The sequence below is a fragment of the Bos javanicus genome, chromosome 3, assembly GCF_032452875.1.
Source record: "Bos javanicus breed banteng chromosome 3, ARS-OSU_banteng_1.0, whole genome shotgun sequence".
NCBI lineage: Eukaryota > Metazoa > Chordata > Mammalia > Artiodactyla > Bovidae > Bos > Bos javanicus.
Genome location: NC_083870.1, coordinates 117,028,213 through 117,051,737, shown reverse-complemented (window position 1 = coordinate 117,051,737; position 23,525 = coordinate 117,028,213). Strand labels below are relative to the sequence as shown.

Here is a 23,525-nt window from a genome sequence, read left to right as displayed (position 1 = left end):
GTTGTGCTGTCCAGGATGGGTGAATGATGGTCAAGAAGGGAAACAGCGGGACCAGGATCTTGGCTCTAGTTTTAATTCAGTCACCTTCTGGCTTCAAGTCACTGAGAGTAACATGGCCCTCCCCCTTATCTCTCTGTGGCTCAGGTTTCTCAGCTCCAGAGGGGTGAACTGGTCTCTAACATCTTCCTTTCCAAACCAAGTAGTCTATGGTTTTATCACTGCCACATCAGCCAGGGAGAGTTGGGTCACTGGTGCCATCTCTCAGGGTTTGTTCTGCCAAACTTCAGGCCAGTTTGAGCACCAGGTATTGGGTTGGGTCTCTGCCTTTGGTTTACCAGCTGTATGTTCCTATCAGGGTCTCATGTATGTACATCTCCCCTTATGAGGGCCAAGTGATCCAGAACCTTGCATGTTCCTTTTTACCTGTTTGTTTATTGGCCTCACTGGGTCTTTGCTGCTGTGCACGGGCTCTCTCCAGTTGCAGTGCTTGGGCTTCTCACTGCAGTGGCTTCTCTTGTTGCAAAGCACGGGCTCTAGGTGCACAGGCTCAGTAGTTGTGGCACACAGGTTTCGTTGCCCTGAGGCATGTGGGATCTTCCTGGTCCAGGGATTGAACCTGAGGCCCCCTGCACTGGCAGGCGGATTCTTAACCGTTGGACCGCTAGGGAAGTGCCACCACGCATGTTTCTCAAAAGGATAGTTTCAGGCAGTCAGTTATTCATGCATTCAATTATTCACAAAATAAATCATTACTGATGGTGTGTCAGAGGCTGTGATTGGCAGGACTTTTAAAATCTTCTGGAAGTGATTGCTTGTTTTGTTGTTAAATCCCTTTCTGGACCTGGGCACATGAAAGAGGGATGGAGCCAATGTTGGCTAGTTGCTATTATTGTTGCTAGAAATAACAGTTAACATTGAGGACCCTGCTGTTTGCTGGAGACTATACCAGGCACTTAAGCTTCATTACCTAATTTAATCCTCCAAATAACTTCATGGGAATCTACCATTAATCCCAGATTGCAGCAGAGGAAACTGAATTCCAGAGAAGTTAAATAGCTTTGCTTCAGGTCCAGCAGAGTGCAGGAGAGGGGTTTGAACTCCAGCTCATCTCGTTGGAAGAAAACCTGTGCTTTTCTATTATAATCAGTGCCTTCCTTCCTAACCCCACTTCCTAAGAAAGAGAAGCTATTGGGGGGTTATTTAATTGATGTGACTCTAATGTTTTCTTCGGCTGTATTCTCAAATGGTAACGTCCAGTATATTCCTCCTGAACATTTCTTTTTGTTTAAACCAGATCAATAACACAGCGGTGGGACATGCCCTTGTCCTTCCTGCTGGCGGAGACCTCACAGACTTCTTGAAGAATGTCCTGACGTGTCACGTCTGCTTGGGTAAGGTGCTTCTCCAAGAGGAAAGCCTGTCCAGCGGCAATTGCAAAACACACCATCCACAGGGGGACACTGAGTGAATAATCACCATCTGTACAAAAAGCCTGAGTTAAACGAAGATTCACGTGGCCCTGTATTTACCGGTGTAAATGCTGCATATGTACTTTCCATGCCTGAAGCGGACTCGCCCCAAACAGAGCCTGTCTCTGTTAGGAGAGCGTTGGGTTCCATAGGTAATAAAGGAGTAAGTGGGCTCTGCTTATGTTTTGACCTTGGAGTCCAGAAATTAATAATCTGGCTTTGTGACTTTCTGGAAAACACTCTTCAAGGAGTGGCAGAGAAGTAAGGTGTTTTTCTTCCCTTCTCCGCCCTTCTGACTCTTGCATTATGCCAAAAGTGTTCATTGCTTAGTCGTGTCTGACTCTTTTTGACCCCATGGACTATAGCCTGCCAAGATCCTCTGTCCATGGGATTCTCCAGGCAAGAATACTGGAGTAGGTTGCTATGCCCTTGTCCAGGATCTTCCTGACCCGGGGATCGAACCCAAAGCCATATTAAAAAGGATTTTAGCTTGCTGATTAGTTTCCCCTGGTAAGTGTTAATGCTAAGTCACTTCAGTCGTGTCCGACTCTGTGCAACCCCACAGACGGCAGCCCACCAGGCTCCCCGTCCCTGGGATTCTCCAGGCAAGAACACTGGAGTGGGTTGCCATTTCCTTCTCCAGTGCAGGAAAGTGAAAAGTGATGGTGAAGTCGCTCAGTTGTAAGTGTTAGGTGATGAAAACTGAAATCTGGCCACGATAATGTCAGCAAGGTATACATAGTTGTACATTATGTGACAATTTTAATGACCCCAGACCCTCTGCAGACTGACGTGCAGTTTCTCACTCTGAGAGTGACAGAATAAACAGGCTGCCATGCTTCTTTCTAGACATCTGCAACATTGACCCATCCTGTGGATTCGGCAGCTGGAGGCCTTCCTTCAGGGACCGGAGGGCAGCAGGCAGTGATGTGGACATCGACATGGCTTTCATCTTAGATAGCTCCGAGTCCACCACCCCGTTCCAGTTCAACGAGATGAGGAAGTACATCGAGTACCTGGTCCGACAGCTGGATGTGAGCCCAGACCCCAAGGCCTCCCAGCACTTTGCCCGCGTGGCGGTGGTGCAGCATGCGCCCTACGAGGCGGTGGACAATGCCAGTGTGCCGCCTGTGAAGGTGGAGTTCTCCCTGACCGACTACGGCTCCAAAGAGAAGCTGCTGGCCTTCCTTGGCAGCAGGATGACCCAGCTGCAGGGGACCAGGGCTTTGGGCCGCGCCATCGACTACACCATTGAGAACATCTTCGAAAGTGCTCCCAACCCCCGGGACCTGAAGATCGTGGTGCTGATGCTGACGGGCGAGGTGCAGAAGCAGCAGCTGGAGGAGGCCCAGAGAGCCATCCTACAGGCCAAGTGCAAAGGCTACTTCTTCGTGATCCTGGGCATTGGCAGGAAGGTGAATGTCAAGGAGCTGTACAGCTCTGCCAGCGAGCCCAACGACGTCTTCTTCAAGCTAGTGGACAAGTCGACCGAGCTCAACGAGGAGCCCCTAATGCGCTTCGGGAGGCTGCTGCCATCCTTCGTCAGCAGTGAGTCCTGTGTGCCCTTGGTTTGGGAATGATAGCTGGTGTGCCCACGTCGACCTGTCCATTCGTTCAGCCGGTGTCTATTGGCATCTCCCACGTCCCAGACACACTGGTAGGAGCTGGGGTTGCAGTGGACATAGATGGGAATCCTGCCTTCTTCCACTTGTTTGTTCAACCGGACTTGACTGGGCTTCTCCCAGCCACAGGCTGTGCTCCTGGGGGCCAATGGTCGAGGCGGGCACGGGGGTCAAGTGCACATTTATTACGCCCGACCCTAAGCATGCTGGTCACACTGAAGTGTGTCCCCTGGGGGACCAGGGAAGCTTCTAGAAGGAGCAGAGTTGATCTGATCTCACCCCCCAACCCCACACTTGGCTGCTTCCAAGCCTTTGCTGTTGTGGCTCTCGCTCGTTGAAATGCTCTCCACCCTGCTTTAGCAGTGAACCCACGTTCATCTTCAGAAATTCCCTCCATGTGCCCCTTCTCACTGGGGTGCTCCCCACGCCCAAGGCTTGAGCATCATTAATCTGGATGCTGTACTTACTGCATCTGTTACATGGCCTCTTGTCATTCATTCCTGGATCTGTGGTCCCCGTAGACCACACGTCCTGGGGGAGGTGTAGCATTCACCACTGCCTTGTCCAGAGTCAGCACAGGAACGTCTTACAAACAAGGGAGCTTTATAAAGTATACTCTGCACCACCCCACCCCACCCCCCATAAAATTTTAGGGAAAAAAAATGTAAAGCAAAGCTGGGCTGGCAAGTTCACGCAGGGGTCACTATTTCTGTCTTCAGAAGTTTAAAAACAGAAGCTTCCTTAAATAGCATTGAGAAAATGTTGACAGTAATGTCAGCATTGTAAATGTTGATTCTAATCTGACGTTCAAGAGCTTGGAGCTTACTTAGCTCTGCACTTGATTTCTCCTCTATTCCTGTCTTCCTGCACACTGAGTAAATGTCACCTTTAACCTAATCACCCAAATATCGCCAAATAGAAGATACTGATTTAAGGTGCTTTATGGACTGAGGACCATTACGCTTCATGTTTCAAATCACTGGATTTAGATCATCTGGAAGAATGAATTGATTCAACAAGTGTTTATGGACTACCTACTGTGTGATCCATTTAACTCCTTAGCAGAGTAATTTTAATTTGCGTGTGGTTCACATGCACTTAAATTTTTTTTTCCCTCTAGGTAAAGATGCTTTCTACCTGTCCCCAGATATCAGGAAACAGTGTGATTGGTTCCAAGCAGACCAACCGGCAAAGAATCTCGTGCAGTTTGGTTACAAACAAATGTAAGTGATGATAAGAAGTGTCTCAGAAGCGAGAGTGCTAGAGGGCACGCACAGGTCCTTTAGCCAACACATAACTTTATGGGGTGAGGATGCTGAAATCCAGAAAATGGGACTTCCCAGAGGTCACGTGGAGCATTTCCGGAGAAGAATCTGTCGTCTCCATTGGTTTTTGCTGTGTAACGAACTACCTGAAGCTTAGTGACTGACAATAACAACTGTTTAATTTGCAATTCTGTGGGCTGGCGGGTTTTGTTTGGGCTCAGCTGGGCAGTTCTTCTGGCCTCGAAGGGGCTCACTTAACATGCTTGTGATCAGCTGCTGGTCGGCTGTGGACTGATGGTCTGGGGTGGTCTGACATGGGTCACTTGTCTCTGCTCTGTGTGGCAAGCCTGGATTTGTACCCAGGGAGACTGGGCAGGGTTCCAAGAGAGATGAAAGTGGGCAAGCCCCGCTGAGGTCCAGGCTGGAGCTGGCGCACTGTTCCCTATGCTCTGCTCCACTGGCCAAAGTCAGCCTTGCTAGATTCAAGAGTAGTGAGCTGGACCTGTTGGGGAGACCTGCCACATCACATTGTTAAGAGCATGGGTACAGAGAAAGGTGGGCCTTTGGGCCATATGTCCCAGCAATCTAACCAGCGTGCAATGATTTCCTATAGAAGGATTAGACACATGAAGCAAAAAATGGACTCCAGTCTTCTTAAAAGGATTAATGCTGTACTAGCATAGGTGATGGTGGTTACTGAAGGAGGCGACATGTATGATCTCCTGGACAGAGCATGAGGGGGTTGAGAGGTGGGTAGGGCTGCGGTGCTCACAGTGATGCTGGCCACTTGGCACGTGCTCTGTGGTCTTATGTCCAGTGCTGTTGTTGATGTCAAATCCAGGAACAGAGAGGAGAGCAGTATGGCTGTGTGATGGGGGGACTGCAGAAGGGGGGCATGGTGACAGGAACTGGGGCCAAGCACTGTGCCAGCAATTCATGCCCTCCAAGAGAGGATGGAGTGTCACACTCTGGGGAAAAGGCAGGTTTTGGCTGTTGAGTCCAAATGAGATGCAGATTCGGGTTAGCCTTGCAAAGTGACTTCTTGGCTTCTCCTAGCTGACCCCCCCAGGTGGCCTCTTCCTACCACCCTTACGTACTTCTCTCTGCATCCCTTAACTCCTTCAGCTCTTGCCTCTGTCCTCACAGGGAGCCTTTATGTCAGCCTCAGTTCAGTTCAATCACTCAGTCATGTCTGACTCTTTGAAACCCCATGGACTGCAGCATGCCAGGCTTCCCTGTCCATCACCAACTCCCAAATCTTGCTCAAACTCATGTCCATCGAGTCGGTGATACCATCCAACCATCTCATCCTCTGTCGTCCCCTTCTCCTCCTGCCTTCAATCTTTCCCAGCATTGGGGTCTTTTCTAATGAGTCAGCTCTTCGCATCAGGTGGCCAAAGTATTGGAGTTTCAGTTTCAGCATCAGTCCTTCCAGTGAATATTCAGGACTGATCACCTTAGGATAGACTGGTTGGATCTCCTTGCAAGCCAAGGGACTCTTAAGAGTCTTCTCCAACCCCACAGTTCAAAAGCGTCAATTCTACATCACTCAGTCTTCTTTATAGTCCAACTCTCACATCCATACATGACCACTGGAAAAACCATAGCTTTGACTAGACAGACCTTTGTCAGCAAAGTAATGTCTCTGCTTTTTAACATGCTGAGTAGGTTTGAAATAGCTTTTCTTCCAAGGAGAAAGTGTGTGCAGTGATTTTGGAGCCCCCAAAATAAAGTCTGTCACTGTTTTCATTGTTTCCCCATCTATTTGCCATGAAGTGATGGGACCAGATGCCATGATCTTGGTTTTCTGAATGTTGAGTTTTAAGCCAACTTTTTCTCTCTCCTCTTTCACTTTCATCAAGAGGCTCTTTAGTTCCTCTTCATTTTCTGCCATAAGGGTAAAAGTGTGGTAAGCCTGGTAAGTTGAAAATCATTCCTAATCCAACAGTGACCCTCCTCTGGTGCTGTGATGCTCATCCTGCTAGATTTGGGTCCACAGGTTCTATTTTTCTAGCCTTTTAATATGATCTGTCTAATTTCCCTTGAATATTCCATCACGTTGGCTCAACTTTATCTTTAGGAAAACAGAATGAACAAAACAACGTAGGGTTTGAAGTTTTATGATATCAACTTGAACAGAATATACTGTATATGCCATATAGCATGACACTTCTATAAAACAATAACAATCATCTCAGCATAAGAAACAAACAAAACTGGGTCTGTGCTGTTGTGTCTGCTGGTTATGTTGTTATTCTTTTTAAGGATTCAGAATAAATTAATAAATTGTGAGAGAAACAACTACACACACAGAAATTAGTACAAACAAAAATACACAGTGAGTACTGGGACTGAACTTATATGTCGACCTCATAGTTTTCCAGCTCAACACGGCATCTTGCTGCGTGGATACCTTCTTACAATGAAAGTAGCTGTTAAATGAGCTTAGTTTTTGGAGTGTGTTTTTCAGTTGGTCAGTTTTTAGTCTGTTGTTAGTCTGTTGTTAGTTGCTAAGTCATGCCTAACTCTTTCTGACCCCATGGATTGTAACATGCCAGGCTTCTTGGTGCTCCACTGTCTCCTGGAATTTAGAGTATTATTTAAATATTATTTTATTTTTTATTATTCATTTTGGTAAGTATTATTATAATGACAATATTTATTTTTGTTTCTTTACTCTCTCCCTGGTTTTACTTTATACATTGAAAATAAGATGACAAGTATATTTATAGTACAATTGAAGTTTCACTTCTAATAATTCTATTTTTTATATGCTGTTAAATGTCTTTTCTGTGGCACAGATCCTAAAAGGACACATTTAGTATATGTAATATTGTATGTAATATATATAAACTACTGCATGTGTTTTGCTGAGAGAGCAAATTTTACATAGCACATGGAATTATGTCTTTGTTTTAAATGGCAGGAGAAAATATGTACAAGTCAAAATAACATTTAATATATTTTAACAGAAATGTTCCTAATAACGTTACTTCAAGTCCTACATCCAAACTGGTGACCACAACGAAGCCGGTGATCACCACCACCAAACCGATCACAGTGGTGAACCTGCCAGCCTCAAAGCCAGCTGCCACGAGACCTGTGGATGAGAGACCCGCAGCTGGGAGATCCGTGGCCACCAAGACGGACAGTGCCAGGCCCGTGGCCACCAAGACCGAGGCCACCAAACCCGTGGCCACCAAGACCGAGGCCACCAAGACTGAAGCTGCCAAACCTGTGGTAACCAAGGCTGAGGCTGCAAAACCCACAGCCACCAAGACTGAAGCCACTAAGACCGAGGCTGCAAAGCTCATGGCCACCAAGACCGAGGCCACCAAACCTGTGGCTGCCAGGCCCGAGGCGGCAAAGACAGCCACAGCCAGACCTGCAGCAGCCGCGAAGCCTGCAGCAGCCAAACCTGCCCCTGCCAGACCCCCCACTGCTGCCAGATCCATGGCCACGAGGTCCGAGGCCCCCAGGCCCCAGGCAGTCAAACTGGCTGCCAGCAGGCCCGGCGCTGCTAAGCCCGTGGGTAAGAAAGCCGCCAGCTTGTGCTCTTCTCATTTATTGTGTCCAGGGCTTGTCCCCGGAGCCTGTTACAAGGCAAACCAGACACAGTCCTTGATCTGGGATCTGAGATCTAGATGCAGTATCTTGTAAGGTGTTGCTCTGAGCATAGAATTACCAGAACATTGCTTATTGTCTGTATTCAAAAGCAATCTTTCTCTCCCCTGCCGCGCACCCTGCAAGGCTGATGAGTTCCATGCAAAGAGCAAGTGAAATAAATCCCCCTGCCTTTGCTGCCTGTTCTCCCACACTCCCCACCCCAACTCCAAGCCCGCACCAGGGGAGCTCGGGAGTGACCCATTCTCTCCGGGATGTAGCACGTGGCCAGCCCCCAGCCCAGCTGGAGATGCTGTTGTCTTAGGCTAAAGGGAGAAGTTCTAAGCCGATGTAGAGTTTTAGACCCCGCCGAGGGAGTGGGAGAAGGATAAAGCCTGTTGTCAGCACTTAGGCAGTGAAAAAGATGTTTCTAGGCTTTGGTTCTGGAGCTAGACCTCCCTCCCTCAGACTGTGACCCCCAAAGTTCTGGATGGAGCTTTGCAGTTACAAGCCTTGTCCCCGCTGTGAAGCTCATAGCCGCAGAAAGGAAGCCCAGGCTTTGTGCTCTGCTTACCTTGGGCCATTTTGTTCAGCCAAGAGGAAAGTTAGAGCCAGACCATCCGTCTGTCCCTGCAGGCTGGACTGCATGCTGGTACTGCCCCGGGGAAGAGTACATTCCAGGCTGGATTTGATGATCAGGGGCAGGTGGGCTTCACGGGACTCAGACTGTGCTGTTTTATTTTTCCCTCAACGAAGACACTTAGAAGTTCCTTTGGAGTCACAAACTGAGTTGAAAAGTGAAGGCAGGATGTTTGTGCTCCTGAAAAAGTGGACATTGTCTTCATTTTATGAACAGAGAGAGAGCAGGGATTCCTTCAAAGAATTTCAGGTCATGCCCTGAAGTTCCATGATGTGTATTTAATAGACTAAATTATGGGGCTTATTCTGTCTTGAAGATTTCAGATTAAGCACGCTGGACTGTGCATTTTCAAAGTATCTTCTTAATTAGATTTTCAACAGGAAAAAAAAAAAGGTAGTGTTATACCTGGTGGATGAATGATGAGATTTTTGATTAATGTGAATTTCACATTTCGCATATGCTGGTAGTTATATCAGTCTTTCTCAGGAGCTTAAATGAGAAATTACTCCTCTGCCTCCCCTAAGCTTCAGATCAACTGTCTACTGGTACATATCTTTAAGATTTCACCTTTGGCCTATATGTTACAGTCATTTAGGGTTTTACTTTTTATCAATTAATTTTTTAAAGTTTTTTTTTATGAAGATCATTTTAAAAACTGTGCATCTATTTAATTTTGTCTGCGCTGGGTCTGCGTTGATGCCAGGGCTATTCTCTAGTTGCAGTGGGCAGGGCTCCCCTTGGGTTATGGTGCACGGTTCTTAGCACCATGGCTTCTCTTGTGCAGAGCGTGGGCTCTAGGCGCACGGCCTCCAGGAGTTGCGACGCACCAGTTTAGCAGCCCCTTGGCGTGTGGGATCTTCCTGGACCAGGGATCGAACCTGTGTCTCTTGCACTGACAGGCAGATTCTTATCCACTGTGCTACCAGGGAAGCCCCTAGGGTCGTATATTGTATCTCATGCTCTCTACACTCTGCTCTATTCTGCAGTGAAGGCACCTCGCGAGATCCATGTGTCTGAGGTCACAGAGAACAGCGCCAAGCTGCACTGGGAGAGGCCCGAGCCCCCCAGCCCTTACTTATACAACCTCACCGTCACCTCGGCCCACGATCAGGCCGTGGTTCTGAAGCAGAACCTCACTGTCACGGACCGCGTCATCGGGGGCCTGCTCCCCGGGCAGACTTACCACGTTACGGTGACCTGCTCCCTGAGGTCTCAGGTCAGAGCCATCTACCAAGGCAGCTTCAGCACGAGTAAGTGCAGGGTCGCCTTAAGGACAGTCGGTACCCTTCTCTGCACAGGGTATCAAATGGGGTGGTCAAGGGAACAATTCCGATTCACTGGACCGTGTCCTGAAAAACAGCAACAAGGTTGCAATGAGATCCTGCACATCCTGGTTGTACCGAGGTTGATAAATTAACAAAACGGAAACTGGGCAACTACTGTGAACTATTACCCTGCCTTTGGGGTCCTGGGCTACTTGATGGAGGAAACCTGATCCATGGGGCCCGAGTGTAGCCACTTCCCAGGGAGGAAGAAATATGCCCGTGGAACCTGGCTGGGTCTCAGCTACCCACCGTGCCTGAGCATCGGAAGCACGTTTCCTTGTTCAGTGAACGGAAAACACCCTGAGTCACCCTCCGTAGGGAGTAACCAGGGAGCCCTTGGAGTTGCGCCATCCCAGGACCACGGGACGTCTGCAGCCCTGCAGAAAGGGCACCGGCGTGCCCCTCCCCTGGGCCCACAGTGTCCTGTTCTGCCCTCTGCTGTGTGGGCCCCGTGGTTCCTGTGCTGCCCCGGGGTTTGCCCATGCATGCTTTCCCGGTCTCTGTTCAGTACTCATGCCCCACCCTCCAAGTTCTCCTGGACCGCCCCCTTAACCCCGACTCTTCTCCACCCCTGCTGCTCCTGGGACGTGGAAGGGGAGGCTCCCACTCTTTTCTCCTGGGCCAGTGTCATTCACATCAAGGAACCATGAGTGAGGATGGGCAGTTCTCATCTGTTACCATGCAATGCAGAAAGATGTGAATCCAAAGACCATTCAGCCCCAGGGCTCTGTTTCCTGGGACAGAAACAGCAGAAGTTATGTGGAAACTGTGAGGACCTGTTCCAAGTTCAGAGGTTTTCTCTGTTTGCTTGTTGAGATGAATCAGATGTGTAGACAATTAGACAGGAGTTGTGTGTGTAGAGACTTCTTGGGGCTCTGTGTTTCAGTGGCCCACCATGATCCAGAAAATCAAGCCTGCCTCAGTCTCTTACTTTTCTGAGTTACTTACTAGGGGTGAATCTTCTTTTTCAGAGAAAATTCAGCCTCCACCTCCACAAACAGAGCGATCAGCCTCTAGTGCAACCATCAACCTAGTGGTGAGCGCAGACCGGTTGGCTGGGAGTAAAGCAGGTGAGCCGCTGAAAATCTTAGGTGTGTTGCAGCACTAAGAAAGCATTCTTGGGACTACGCTGGCGGGTCCAGTGGTTAAGACTCCGTCTTGCCATGGCAGGGGGCATGAGTTTGATCCCTGGTTGGGAAGCTAAGATCCCATGTGCTATGTGGCGAGGCCAAACGTTAAAAACAAAAGCAGAGTTAAAAGCAGAACTCCACGGCCCATTCACACTTAAAAGGAGAAAGTCCAGTAAATTATACTATTAAAAAAAAAAAAAGAAAGAATTCTTCCAAACAGTTTAATCTGCTGGGGTTCTAATTCTCAGACCAGGAGGGACTTGTATGGGGAATGTTCCAAAGTGGCTCTCTGTGGTCCATCCTGGTCTTAACTTCCATATTCCAAGTTCCAAATGGTGGCTTACCTTGCCGGTCCCGAGGTTCTTAGAAAAAGCTGACCGAGGGCAGCTTTGGGGGACTGTAGCCAGGACTCAGGAGTCCCTTAGTCATTTCCCCAGTGCCTCGTCTTGGGACTTGAGTTTATTTGTGGTCTGTGATGCAGCACAGCATAGGGTTTCATCCACTCAGTGATTTAATTTAGTAAGAAATGACTCAGAAGAACACGAGACAGCTCAGTTTGGAATCCATGAAATTCGGGGGTTTGGAAGTGACTCACGGGATTGATGCTCTGGGCCCAGTTCCTCAGCATATACCCTGGCTTAATCTAGCCTGCCCTTCTCTTGGGCCTGAGCCGAGCATGTGCATGTTCTATGTGAAATCTGTGACAAGTTAGATGTGTTTCTGGAAGTGACAGCTGTTTCTTGTTTTTGTTCCTGGGCAGTGGAACTCTGGGCGACCCATAACCTCTCCTCCAGGGGAACGTGAGCTGTGATTGTTCATCTGTGGGAAACCAGTTATTGAAATGGCCAATATGCTTTGCTTAAGAGTATTCTGCCAAAGATATTGGTATTAATTCCACAGTCAAAATTCCATGGGATTTAGATATCTTTTTGGTTTATAGACCCCAAAGCAAAGGGTTTCCACTAATTATGGGGACAGTTTGTTAGTTTTGAAATTAATATGTTGGCTCCAGAGGGTGAGATAGTTAGATAGCATCACTGACTCAATGGACATGAATCTGAGCAAACTCTGGGAGATGGTGAAGGACAGGGAAGCCTGGCGTGCTGCAGTCCATGGGGTCACAAAGAGTTGGACAGGATTTAGCCACTGAACAACAACCTATTGGCCCCAGTCAGGAGGAGGGAGGTGTATTTCTTTACAGAGTTTGTTTCTGTTATGGATTAGGGCGAAAGGCATTTCCTGGGTGCTGAGCCACTTTTGTGGATCCTGGATGTTCAAGCAGCTACGCTTTCCCACTCTGTCCTGTATCATCAGAAGCAGCGGCACGCTCATTTTTTGAGCTGTGAGGATTCCCCATTTTACTCTTTCCACTGCAAGTTTTAAAATGATCCTTGTTTCTCCACCTCACCCTTTTTGTAGCGTCTGTATCCTAGCTCTGCTGCTGCTGCTGCTGCTGAGTCGCTTCAGTCGTGTCCAACCCTGTGGGACCCCAGAGACAGCAGCCCACCAGGCTCCCCGTCCCTGGGATTCTCCAGGCAAGAACACTGGAGTGGGTTGCCATTTCCTTCTCCAATGCATGAAAGTGAAGTCGCTCAGTCGTGTCCGACTCTTAGCGATCTCATGAACTGCAGTCCACCAGGCTCCTCCGTCCATGGGATTTTCCAGGCAAGAGTACTGGAGTGGGATGCCATTGCCATCCTAGCTCACCTGCGTTTAAATGAAACTGGGTGGCTTCCTCCTCCACACCTCCATCTCCTTGGGCCTGCTTGGAAATATAGGACTTGGTTCTTTTAGTTGTTTCTGGAGGAGTCTTGTCTGTTACTAGAATAGTATTTTATTCCGCTGATGGACTTTGCCCCTGTCCATGTATACATGTGTATATCTACATCTGTATTTTCACATTTATCTATGATCTCTTAATTCAGCCATAACCCATAATGACTTTTGACATAAGGAGTTATTACAGAGAAGATAATAAAGTCAGTACAGGAATTATGAAACGATTACATACATAGATGTTTAATGAGGGTCAGCAAACCAACTACTTATAAAGCTGCAAAACGTTTCAAAATAGTTTATATTTGGAGACAAGTTTAGGAATTGGTCTGTGATAGAGGTTGTTATTCAGCTGCTAAGTTGTGTCCGACTCTTTGCAACCCCACAAACAGAAGCACGCCAGGCTCCTCTGTCTCCACTGTCCCCCGGAGTTTGCTCAAACGTGTCCATCGAGTCGGTGATGCCATCCAGCCATCTCATCCTCTATCGCCCCTTCTCCTCCTGCCCTCAGTCTTTCCCAGCGTCAGAGAGCCAGGTGTGTTTCAGGCTCCTCTGGCCTTTCCAAGTTCTTTCCTGACATAAATGTATGGGAATAACTCAGAAATTCATGTTACATTGGGTAATTAAGTTTCAACTTCTTAAGAGTTGTGTTAAAAAACTATAAAAACTTTCAATGTTATGACTTTTAACTTAGACTAAAAGAATGGCAGTAAGGATGTGGCATGATGGTTTGAGATGTAGGAGGAAATTGAAGTCTCAATGGCTCGGGGTTTTTTTTTGGAAATATATTATTGAAGTATATATATTTGGAGTCATTGAAGTATAGTTGAATTACAGTTTACAATGTTGGGTCGGTTTCTGATGTACAGCAAAGTGACTCAGATATACATATATATTCTTTTTCATATGGATTATTATATGACATTGAACATAGTTCCCTGTGCTAAACAGAAGGGTCTTGCTTATCTATTTTATGTGTAGTAGTTTGGATCTGCTAATCTCAAACTCCTAATCTCTCTCTCCTCCCTTGCCTCCTTTCCCCTTTGATGCCCATCGGGTTTGTAGGCTTCTTTTCTATGTCTGTCTGTAAGTCTCTGTTTCATAAGTTCATTTGTATCGTACTTTAGATTCCACATATAAATGATATCAAACGGTATTTCTATTTCTCTGACTTAATTCACTTAGTAAGATCATCTCTTGGAGAAGGCAATGGCACCCCACTCCAGTACTCTTGCCTGGAAAATCCCATGGGTGTAAGAGCCTGGTGGGCGGCAGTCCGTGGGGTTGCTAAGAGTCAGACACGACTGAGCGACTTCACTTTCACTTTTCACTTTCATGCATTGGAGAAGGACATGGCAACCCACTCCAGTGTTCTTGCCTGGAAAATCCCAGGGACGGGGAGCCTGGTGGGCTGCCGTCTGTGGGGTCGCACAGAGTCGGACACGACTGAAGCGCCTGAGCAGCAGCAGCAGCAGCAGCAGCAGCAGGACCATCTCTAGGTCCGTCCACGCTGCTGCGAATGGCACTCTTTCATTCTTTTTTTTTTTTTTTTTTGTGGCTGAGCCGTATTACATGGTGCGCATACCCCACATCTTCTGTATCCATTTCTCTGCTGATGGACACTTAGGTTACTTCCATGTCCTGGCTATCGTAAATAGTGCTGCCGTGAACATTGAGGGGCATGTATCTTTTCAAATTAGAGTTTTTCCAACCCCTTTGATTTCTGCTCATAATCAAGGGACCATGGATCAGCTTTTGTCTCTGCTCTGGGGGTTTTCTGCAGCCCGTAGCCCACCCAGCATGGTGCTTGAGTTCAGAGAAGCCATAAGGGACTCACTAGGATTTCACCAAAGATGGGGTCAGGACTGATGACATTCTGACTTCAGAGTCCCTGAGATCTGTGCATATTGTCGCCACTCGTTGGTAACTTCATAGAGTGTGGGGAATGTGAAACTTCTAGAAAATTTGATGCTTCATTGAGAGAAAATAATTGGGAATAAATTGCACAGTGAGATTTGGGGATGTGTTTGGTCTTCTTATGTGTGGTCCAGAAGGGATAAGAATATATAAACAGTGTTGAGTTAATATAAACAACACAGTCTTTAAATAGGCATCTTGCTGGGCTGTCTTGTTTTTTAAGACTGAGTCACAGATTCAGAAGTAGGAAGGTATTCTCAGTCCACACCTTCAACGCTTAGGTCTCCTCTCTTCACGTGACAGAGAGAAAAGAGATGTTAAAACCGGGGCTTGTGTGTCTTTCAAGGTGACGACTGGTAGTTAGATTTGTATGAACCCAAAACCTTTCTCCTTCCTTCTGACCTGTACAGAACCCTCAGCCCCAGGACCTGAGTGCTGTTTCACATGTGTGTGTGTGCACAAGTATGTATATTTCCCCCCAGTGATTCAAGTCAGTCTGAAAGTATAAATTACTTGCTCTTCTTAACAAGGTTCTGCATAACTGATCTCTAGCCCACAAGTAACAAAACAGTGCTGTGCCTGGAGAAGTCACTTAGTAAACATTTGCTCGTGAACATATGGAGTTACACGCACACACACATACACATACCCCGTCTTGAAAGCTCTTCTTGAATTAATTGGGTATTTACTTTAGAATGTATAAATTCAAAATGCATAAACAGATCAGGAGATGAAAGCTTGCTTTCCTCCCTCCCAATGCCTCCCTTCCCTCTCTCCCATATAATTAAGATGTTTTAGAAACTTCCTCAGGGGGTAAAACATTTTAACAATATTCATGTTTTGGCAGAAAGAAAAAAGAATAACAACAAATCATCGTTTATAAGTAACTTTACAAGTACAGTAACTGTATTCTTCCTCCGTAGTTGTATGTATATTTCACATCTAAGTGTCAATTGCCACAATATGCATTCTTTCTGCAAACCTGTATTTTCTAGGCAATTCAGGCAAGTATCAGTTTTAAAGCCAGCATTTTTATGTGAACATGAATACAGGTTGATTCTTTTTGTTTTTTGCAGCTCCAGTTCACTAGAAACGTGGTTTGTGCTTGCAGAGATGTGGCCCTTTCTTGTATAGTAAATGCTAGACACTTTTGTGTGTCTGCCTTTTTACCTCATGAATAAAAGATTTCCTAGGTTTTGATTCTGTCTTTAGGAACTGAATTTTGTCATAGTTAGCCACTCTGTGTTTGGGGAACATGGTGACCAGTGTTTGAATCTGTGCAGAAATCTGTGGGCCAGAATCCTGTGAAATGAACAAGTCTCTGATCCGTGGCATCCAGTGAGGGGGAGGAAGACTGGACAGTACTAATACCTGAGTTTTCGTTGGTGTTTGTTAATGTTCGCCGCTTTGGAAATGCACATTTAATAGGTACTTCTTTACCAGAAGTGTGACACAGGCCCAGAACGTGAGGACACCCTAGCGAAAGGATTCTTTGTCTCCCCTGATGAGGCCTGGCCCTGTTTTGCATGGAGTGTGAGCTGTGGCATCAGTGTGAGGTGGAATGTGAGTAAGGCAGCAGTGTGAGACGAAGGTTGACCACAGCAGCAGACCGATAGCATCAGGATTCCAGGCTTTGCAGTCCTACACGATGCATAAATAAGTATTTACTTATTTATTTTTAGCTGTGCTGGGTCTTCGTTGCTATGCGTGGGCTTTCTCTAGTTGCGGCACGTGGGGGTCTATCCTTCCTTGCGATGTGCGGGCTGCTCGTTGCGGTGGCTTCTCTTGTTGCGGAGCACAGGCTCTAGGTGTGTGGCCTTCAGGAGTTGTGGTGCACGGGTTTAGTTGCTCTGTGGTACATGCAACTTTCACTGACTGCAGACTGAATCCAGGTCCTCTTGATTGGCAGGCAGATTCGTAACCACTGGACCACCAGGGAAGCCCCATGATTCCATTTTAAATGGTTAATCCTTTTTTTTTTTCCTCAACAAAATATAACAAGCCCTGTGAAAAGAAAAAAAATCCCCGCCCACTTTTTGCTTTTCTCAGCATTTAAAAGAAACACACCCACTTTTCTGGGATGCATTTGCTGCCTGAAAATGGCATTTAGTAGCAATTAAATGAATCTTCCAGTGATCATCACAGTCTTAAAGCACAGACTACGATAGGTGTTTCTGTAGTGTGCTTCACTTCTGCTGGTTTGGAGGATACCGCATTTGTATTATGTTTCTGTCACCATCTCTCTCTTGTTTCTCTTATTTTTGGCTGAAGAAGCCTTGGAGATATATTTTATATGCATATGATTAGTAAAGCAAAGATTCTGAAGGTTTCAAACAGCAAAAAAAAAAAAAAAAAAAGACCTCAGAAAATTTGCTTTTTTAGTGTTATAGAATGAATCCTAAACTATTGAGCTACCTATGTATGAAGAGATGTTTCGGTGCAAAAGGGAGTCAAATAACTAACAAAATCTGTAGCATTCATTTTAGTTACTCTAGAAATTAGCAGTCTGTAGAAATGACCATGCTTTGTCTGAGCAGGCATTTCTGGGTCAGTTACACAGCTCAGAAGGAAATAAGTTCACCAATGTTTTGCCTCCTTTATTGATTCTAAGATGCACAGATTTTCCCACCGTAGTACTTCCAAAATGGAAATGTGACTTGAAGTTGATGACATGTAGTGTCTTATTGGCAGCATTTTCTCTTACTTAGCGGAATATAAAACAATAATGCATCATAAAATTAAGGTATCTTAGATTTGATGAAATCCAGTATTTGTGTGTTCTACCATGAATATATAGTGTTGGCTGCCATAAAATGATGTGATGTGGAAAATATATGATTTTATGTTGATAATAATTTAAAGAACGAGCTTAACCCCACAAACTGAGGTACGTTAAATAGCTACAAACACTTTCTCTCCTTGGTTGAAGAGAATAGCCATCTTCAAGGCAGTGTGTTTATTGCTGCGTGAGAAGGTAGCTAAGTCAGCTACCATGTTTAAATCATGAGGGGTCCCCAAGGGCATTTGGCATTTTTTTTACTGTGAAGCATAAAAGTCTTATGAAATGATACTTTATTGGTCAAGACCTGAAACTACATTTAACATACAGCTACAACTACATTTAAAATAAAGTCAAAAATGCAGAAAATATTTCCTTGGTAATTCTGAGTCAGTAATCAAAATATAGACGTGGGAAAGTTTTATTTATTCCAGCCAGTTGTATCTGCTTCAGAGGTTTGGAAGCACTTCACATCATGTCAACAGTGTCTGGTCCGAAGGCAATTAAACCTTCTTGTTTTGAAGCCGTTAAACTAATAAGGAACATAATTGCACGTATTTATATCTGTACCATAAACACTTTCCACTCCTCTTAAGCCCCACAATTTTGCTTAAGAAAGTACTGAAATATTGATAACTTGCTGGCTTGGAAAATGTCAAAGATGATGCCTTTAAAAATGCTACTTTTAGACACTGTAGAAATCTCAACTGATTAAAGACAAGAATTTCCAATTTAACATGTTTTCAGTTTTAGATACCTTTTTCTAGTAATAAAACAATAGATACTCATTGTGAAGAATTCAGAACATACCGAAAAATGTTAGAACATAAAACCTCCCATTTTGATGCTTGAGAACCTACTATGGATCTCCACTCAGTGCTCTGTGGTGACCTAAATGGGAAGGAAATTTAAAAAAAAAGAGAGAGATATAATCTATGGCTTCCCTGGTGGCTCAGATGGTAAAGGATCCACCTGCAATGCCAGAGACTTGGGTTTGATCCCTGGGTTGGGAAGATCCCCTGGAGAAAGGAAAGGCTACTCTACTGGAGTGAGTAGAGAAGAGGAAAGAGAAAAGGAAAGGCTACTCTACTGGCCTGGAGAATCCCATGGACTGTATAGTCTATGGGGTCACAAAGAGTCAGACACGACTGAGTGACTTTCACTTTCATACTTTTCAGGGTTTGATCTCTGGGTAGGAAGATCCCCTAGAGAAGGAAAGGGCTACCCACTCCAGTATACTTGCCCAGAAATCCCGTGGACAGAGCACCCTGGCAGGTGACATGTCCATGGGGTTGCAAAAGAGTCAGACGCAACAAATATGTGTACTATGGTGGACTCACTTTGCTGTACAGTAGAAACTAACGCAACATTGCAGAGCAACCATACTCCGATACAACTTAATTTAAAGAAACGGAGAATCCCAGGATTTTGTCTTTAGATACTACTGAGGCCCATGTTAATTTATTTCTCTTGGTTCTTCAAGTGTCTGTGTGTCCAGAGTGGTCGTGTCCTGATAGCTCATTAGTAAACCTTACAGGTCTTGGCAGTGACTCCTGCTGGAATAAAGGATGTAGAATGCAAGAGCTGTGGTTTAGTGCTGGAGAGCAAAGGTGAAGATCAAAGGAAACTGGAAAAGCCAGTGGGTCAGGGAACACTGTCGTACTGCAGGGCTGCCTGCAGGCTGGGCATCCTCGGGTCTGGGAGGACTTTTGTCTGCTTCAGAAAGCACAGTGCAGTAGGACCTAAAGAGCGAAACACGGTTGGCCAGGACGGGAATGCTCTTTGAATAAACAACGTGGAACCGACCTGGGCCCCTGGGGGATGCTGTAGGGAAGAAAGAGGAGGGGATGAGGTGACCATGCGGCCAGGTTCCCACACTAATGGGGACCCACCGCTAAACAAGGGATGTGTGTTTGTGGCTGAATGGTCTTACTTTGCTCAGTCCCCTCTTTCCTTAAAACCAGGCCTTCTGCCCCAGTGCTGGCACTTATAAGAGGAGGAACATTGGTTTTGTGAGTTATCATCACTTTATCCTGGCCTCCTCAGGTCTTCAAAAAGCTCTGGGTAGCATTGCTGGCCTTCTGGGCCTCTGAAAAGTCTGCAACTCAGAGACGCTGTAATTGTGGGGCCACCTTCCTCCTGCAGGGGGTGACCGCCTCCCCAAAGCCACCAGGCAGTGTCTTAGACCAATTCTGAGCCTCAGTCCTGTGCCTGCAAGTCTGGTCCCTTATGGCTGACCCAAGCTTTGGTTTTCTATCTGAAGACCCAGGTCTTTCCTTTAACTTCTTAGTATCAACCAGCATTTGCAGAAGCTCACCACCCCTGCCACCCCTGCAGCTGGGGAGAAGGCCCCCAGAGATGTGAGCCTGGTGTGTGTGTGTGTGTGGAGAGGGGAGCAGTGATTCACACATGTAGTTACATAAACAAGTAGCGTTGTCCACTCCACGGGCTTTGTTTTACGTTTCTCAAATTTTCAGATAACAGTTGATATTAATATTAATGCGTCTCTCTCCCAGCCCGATCTAGAGTTTGCCAAAAAAACTCTGTAAACAGAAGTTTTACTGTGTGTGAACTGTAGACTTTTCTCTCCAGGCATGGTGGAAAATGTAGCTTTCACTCTGCAGCTGGGCTGTATCAGAAGCATGCATTTAAAATGCATTCAAAACATAAAAGACTTCCTTAACTGGCAAAAGAATGCTTCTCTGTCTTCAAAATAGCTTTACTAGGTGACATTTTCGCTGTTGTGAGTTTTACATCAGTGTTAGCACTTTTTTTGGCTTGTAAACTTTGGCTGGTCACAAAGTTAGTAGCTACACACACACTTGTATGCATATACGCACATACTCATAAAGGATTTTCTTTTCCCACTTTGACTTTTGTTTTTCATCAACTTGGCTTGTAGTGAAACGGAGAGTCTTGTTTTTGAACAATGTTCTGACAGAATTTAATTGCTCTTTTGCCAAGGAGTAGAAAACTCCAAGGTTTTAAAATTTAAGTTGCTTCTCTGGGGGTTGAGCATTGAAAGAAATGTAGACTAACTGACTCAGTGATTGGAAAGGGGAAAACAAGTTCATTTCATCTGAAATCATCCAATAATAGTTGCCAACATTTGAGATTCCAAGTACAGTCTGTGAAGCCCTTTTATTGATAGGATTGTATTTATTGCTCTCGAAGCTGTAGGTGATTATTATGTCCCCCTGACAGTATGGATATCGAGGCTCTGGGGGGTAAAGGAATTTTTCCTTCTGGAAACGCTTTCTGCTTTCTTCGTCTGACAGCACTGAGATTAGACCTTCAGCTCCTCGTGCGAGAAGCAGAGTCACTTACACATCCGCATTAATCATCTTTCCCCATCTTGTTCCTCAAGATATATGTAAGTTGCCAAAGGATGGCGGAACTTGCAGAGAGTTTGTATTAAAGTGGTACTATGATTCCGTAACTGAAAACTGCGCCCGATTCTGGTATGGAGGCTGCGGTGGAAACGAAAACAGATTTAATTCGCAGGATGAATGTGAAAAGGTTTGCCCTCCTGGTAAGTGATTCTGATCTTGTGTTCGTGGTTTTTGTAGATAAAGGATCCAGGCCAAGCATTTATCTTTTAAAGATGTTTAATGATAATGATGCTGATAGATTTGAGAAAGAAGGTAAACTGGATTTTCGGATGAGGAAGTTGTACAAATAAAATACATAGTATTCATTTTCTGAGTTATTATTATCTCCTAAAAGCGTTTTTGCCAATGAGGAAACATGGCTAACCACTCCTCACCCTTTGGAAATATTCCTAAGCTGCTGGGACTTCCCTGGCAGTCCCGTGGTTAAGACTCCATGCTTCCACTGCAGAGGCTGTGGGTTCAACCCCTGTTTGGGGAACTAAGATCCCACATGCCACCCTGGTGGCTAAAAAAAAAAAAAAAAGAAATATTACTAGGTTTCTGGTATTCATAAATATTGTAACAGAAATGATTATTGGGAAAATAATGTAATGAAAAACTAATAATAACCTCTATATAGTCTGTGTGCCAAGTCACTTCAGTCGTGTCTGACTCTGTGTGACGCTGTGGACTGGAGCCCACCGGGCTCCTCTGTCCATGGGATTCTCCAGGCAAAAGTACTGGAGTGCGTTGCCGTGCCCTCCTCCAGGGGATTTTCCCGACCCAGGGATGGAACCCACGTCTCTTACCTCCCGGTATTGACAGGCAGGTTCTTTTCCACTAGTGCCATCTGGAAGCGCCTATACATATAGTCTGCGCTAAGTCCCTTCAGTCATGTATGACTCTCTGCGGCCCCATGGACTGCAGCCCACCAGGCTCCTCTGTCCATGAGATTCTCCAGGCAAGAATACTGGAGCGGGTTGCCGTGCCCTCCTCCAGGGAATCTTCCCGACCCGGGGATCAAACCTGGGTCTCTTTTGTCTCCTGAACTGGCAGGCGGGTTCTTTACCACTAGCACCACCGGGGGAGGCTCTGTATAGTCTATTCATCTTTAGATAATCCTGCTTCCTCTAAATAATAAAGTTGACAGCAAGGCCATCTGATAGCTCTATCGTGTTAGGCAAGTTGATTGATAATAAAGTCACAACAGCTACACAGGGAGTCTGGGGCCAGTGCCGAACGGGAGTGTTGGATTTGCTTAACGGCCAGGCGGGTGATACCAGGAGATAGAAAGGGCTCAGAGGACACAGAGAACCCCGAAGTCCAAGCTAGGGAACTCCAGGGAGCCGTTGAAGGAAACGAGCTGATGAGTGAGATTGATGGTGAAAGCCAGAGGCCATGGACCACTTTCATGAGAAATACGATATTCTTGCGGGTCAATCATGTGACTTTCCCCCCTCTTCTGCCCTTCCATCCTCACCCCCTCCCCACCCCTCCAGTGCCCATCAAGCAGCCCGGAGTTATCGCCGCGATGGGGACCTAGGCGTGGCCGACCAGCGACACATACCTCTTGAAGAAGAAGGAGTCAGCCATCGCCGTCGTCTTTGTAGGAGCTCTGGGTGTAGATCCCCTCGCACTGTACCGTCTCATGCTTTGATTTACACCCGGACTTGGGAGGAAGCCTCTGCCGCGTAACCTATCAATATGGTGCTACATGTGTCTGTGGACCTGACCCTCTTCGTCTCCGGGCGATTCCATCGTACACTCTGAACGTTATGTAACCCACTGCTGGCGTTTATGTGAACGTTCCCATAGACTCAACTTCCCTCTGGAGTTTCACGTTATGCCTCTTTCAGGCAAGTGTAAGATCTAGAAAATAAGCCCCTGACTTCACAGCTACCCTGTATACTTCTGCTTGGTTCGTTTTCTCGCCTCTTTATTAAGCATGACTTTAGATGGAAAGCCTGTGTATGGAGAAGAAACAAGAATCCAGCTTTTTCATCCCCCCCGCCCCCAATCTCCTGAAGTAGATTTCAAGCTGATTTTCTTTTTCTAAAGCTTCTAACAAACTAGTTAGAAGGAAGCAAAATCCCTTAATCTTAGCGCACTGTTGTGGGACCAACGCCTTAATTAAAGAATGAAAAGAAAGTCACGATAGAGAAGATTTGTTGGCGTTCCTCTAATGTTGTGTGTGTGTTAAAAAAAAAAATTTTTTTTTTTTGTGCGGGGGGGTTTAATTTTAATTTTAAAATTTTTAGGAAATTTATACAAAGAAACTTTTTAATAAAGTATATTGAAAGTGTGGGTTTGGCGTTCTTGGTTGCGTTGTTTCTATATAGCATCTGTCGTCAGAATCTCCCCAGGCCGGGGGAACTGGGCCCTGTCCAGGTGCATAGTCTTGCACACCACCCTCTGATGTCCAGTGAAGGGCAAAGGTGCTCTATCTGACAGAGCGTGGGAGACCCGGGGGGTCCAGCCCACCTGCCCTCCAGCGCTCCATGACCAGGTGGATCACAGTCTTTGCTTAGGGCCCCTGGAGTCTCCCTGGCCTGGCCTTCACGCCCCACTCTGACTTGTAGCTGTGTCCCAGAGACGTGGCCTCCCCCACTGCCTCTTTGATAACCGTTT

The 23,525-nt window shown here is 46.1% G+C and overlaps 1 protein-coding gene across 3 annotated transcripts in view; it reads left to right on the top strand.

Annotated features, from left to right (window-relative positions):
* COL6A3 (collagen type VI alpha 3 chain) overlaps nt 1-23,201 on the top strand; it is a 73,247-nt gene extending 50,046 nt beyond the window's left edge. For all 3 annotated transcript variants that reach the window (XM_061412719.1, XM_061412718.1, XM_061412717.1), the window contains 8 exons: nt 1,295-1,391; nt 2,319-3,017; nt 4,212-4,314; nt 7,329-7,888; nt 9,586-9,849; nt 10,896-10,994; nt 20,894-21,058; nt 22,397-23,201. In XM_061412719.1, the coding sequence (XP_061268703.1) occupies nt 1,295-1,391; nt 2,319-3,017; nt 4,212-4,314; nt 7,329-7,888; nt 9,586-9,849; nt 10,896-10,994; nt 20,894-21,058; nt 22,397-22,440 (2,031 nt within the window). In that variant the 3' untranslated portion in view covers nt 22,441-23,201. The remainder of the gene's footprint in view (nt 1-1,294; nt 1,392-2,318; nt 3,018-4,211; nt 4,315-7,328; nt 7,889-9,585; nt 9,850-10,895; nt 10,995-20,893; nt 21,059-22,396) is intronic.
* The last annotated feature ends 324 nt before the right edge of the window (nt 23,202-23,525 follow it).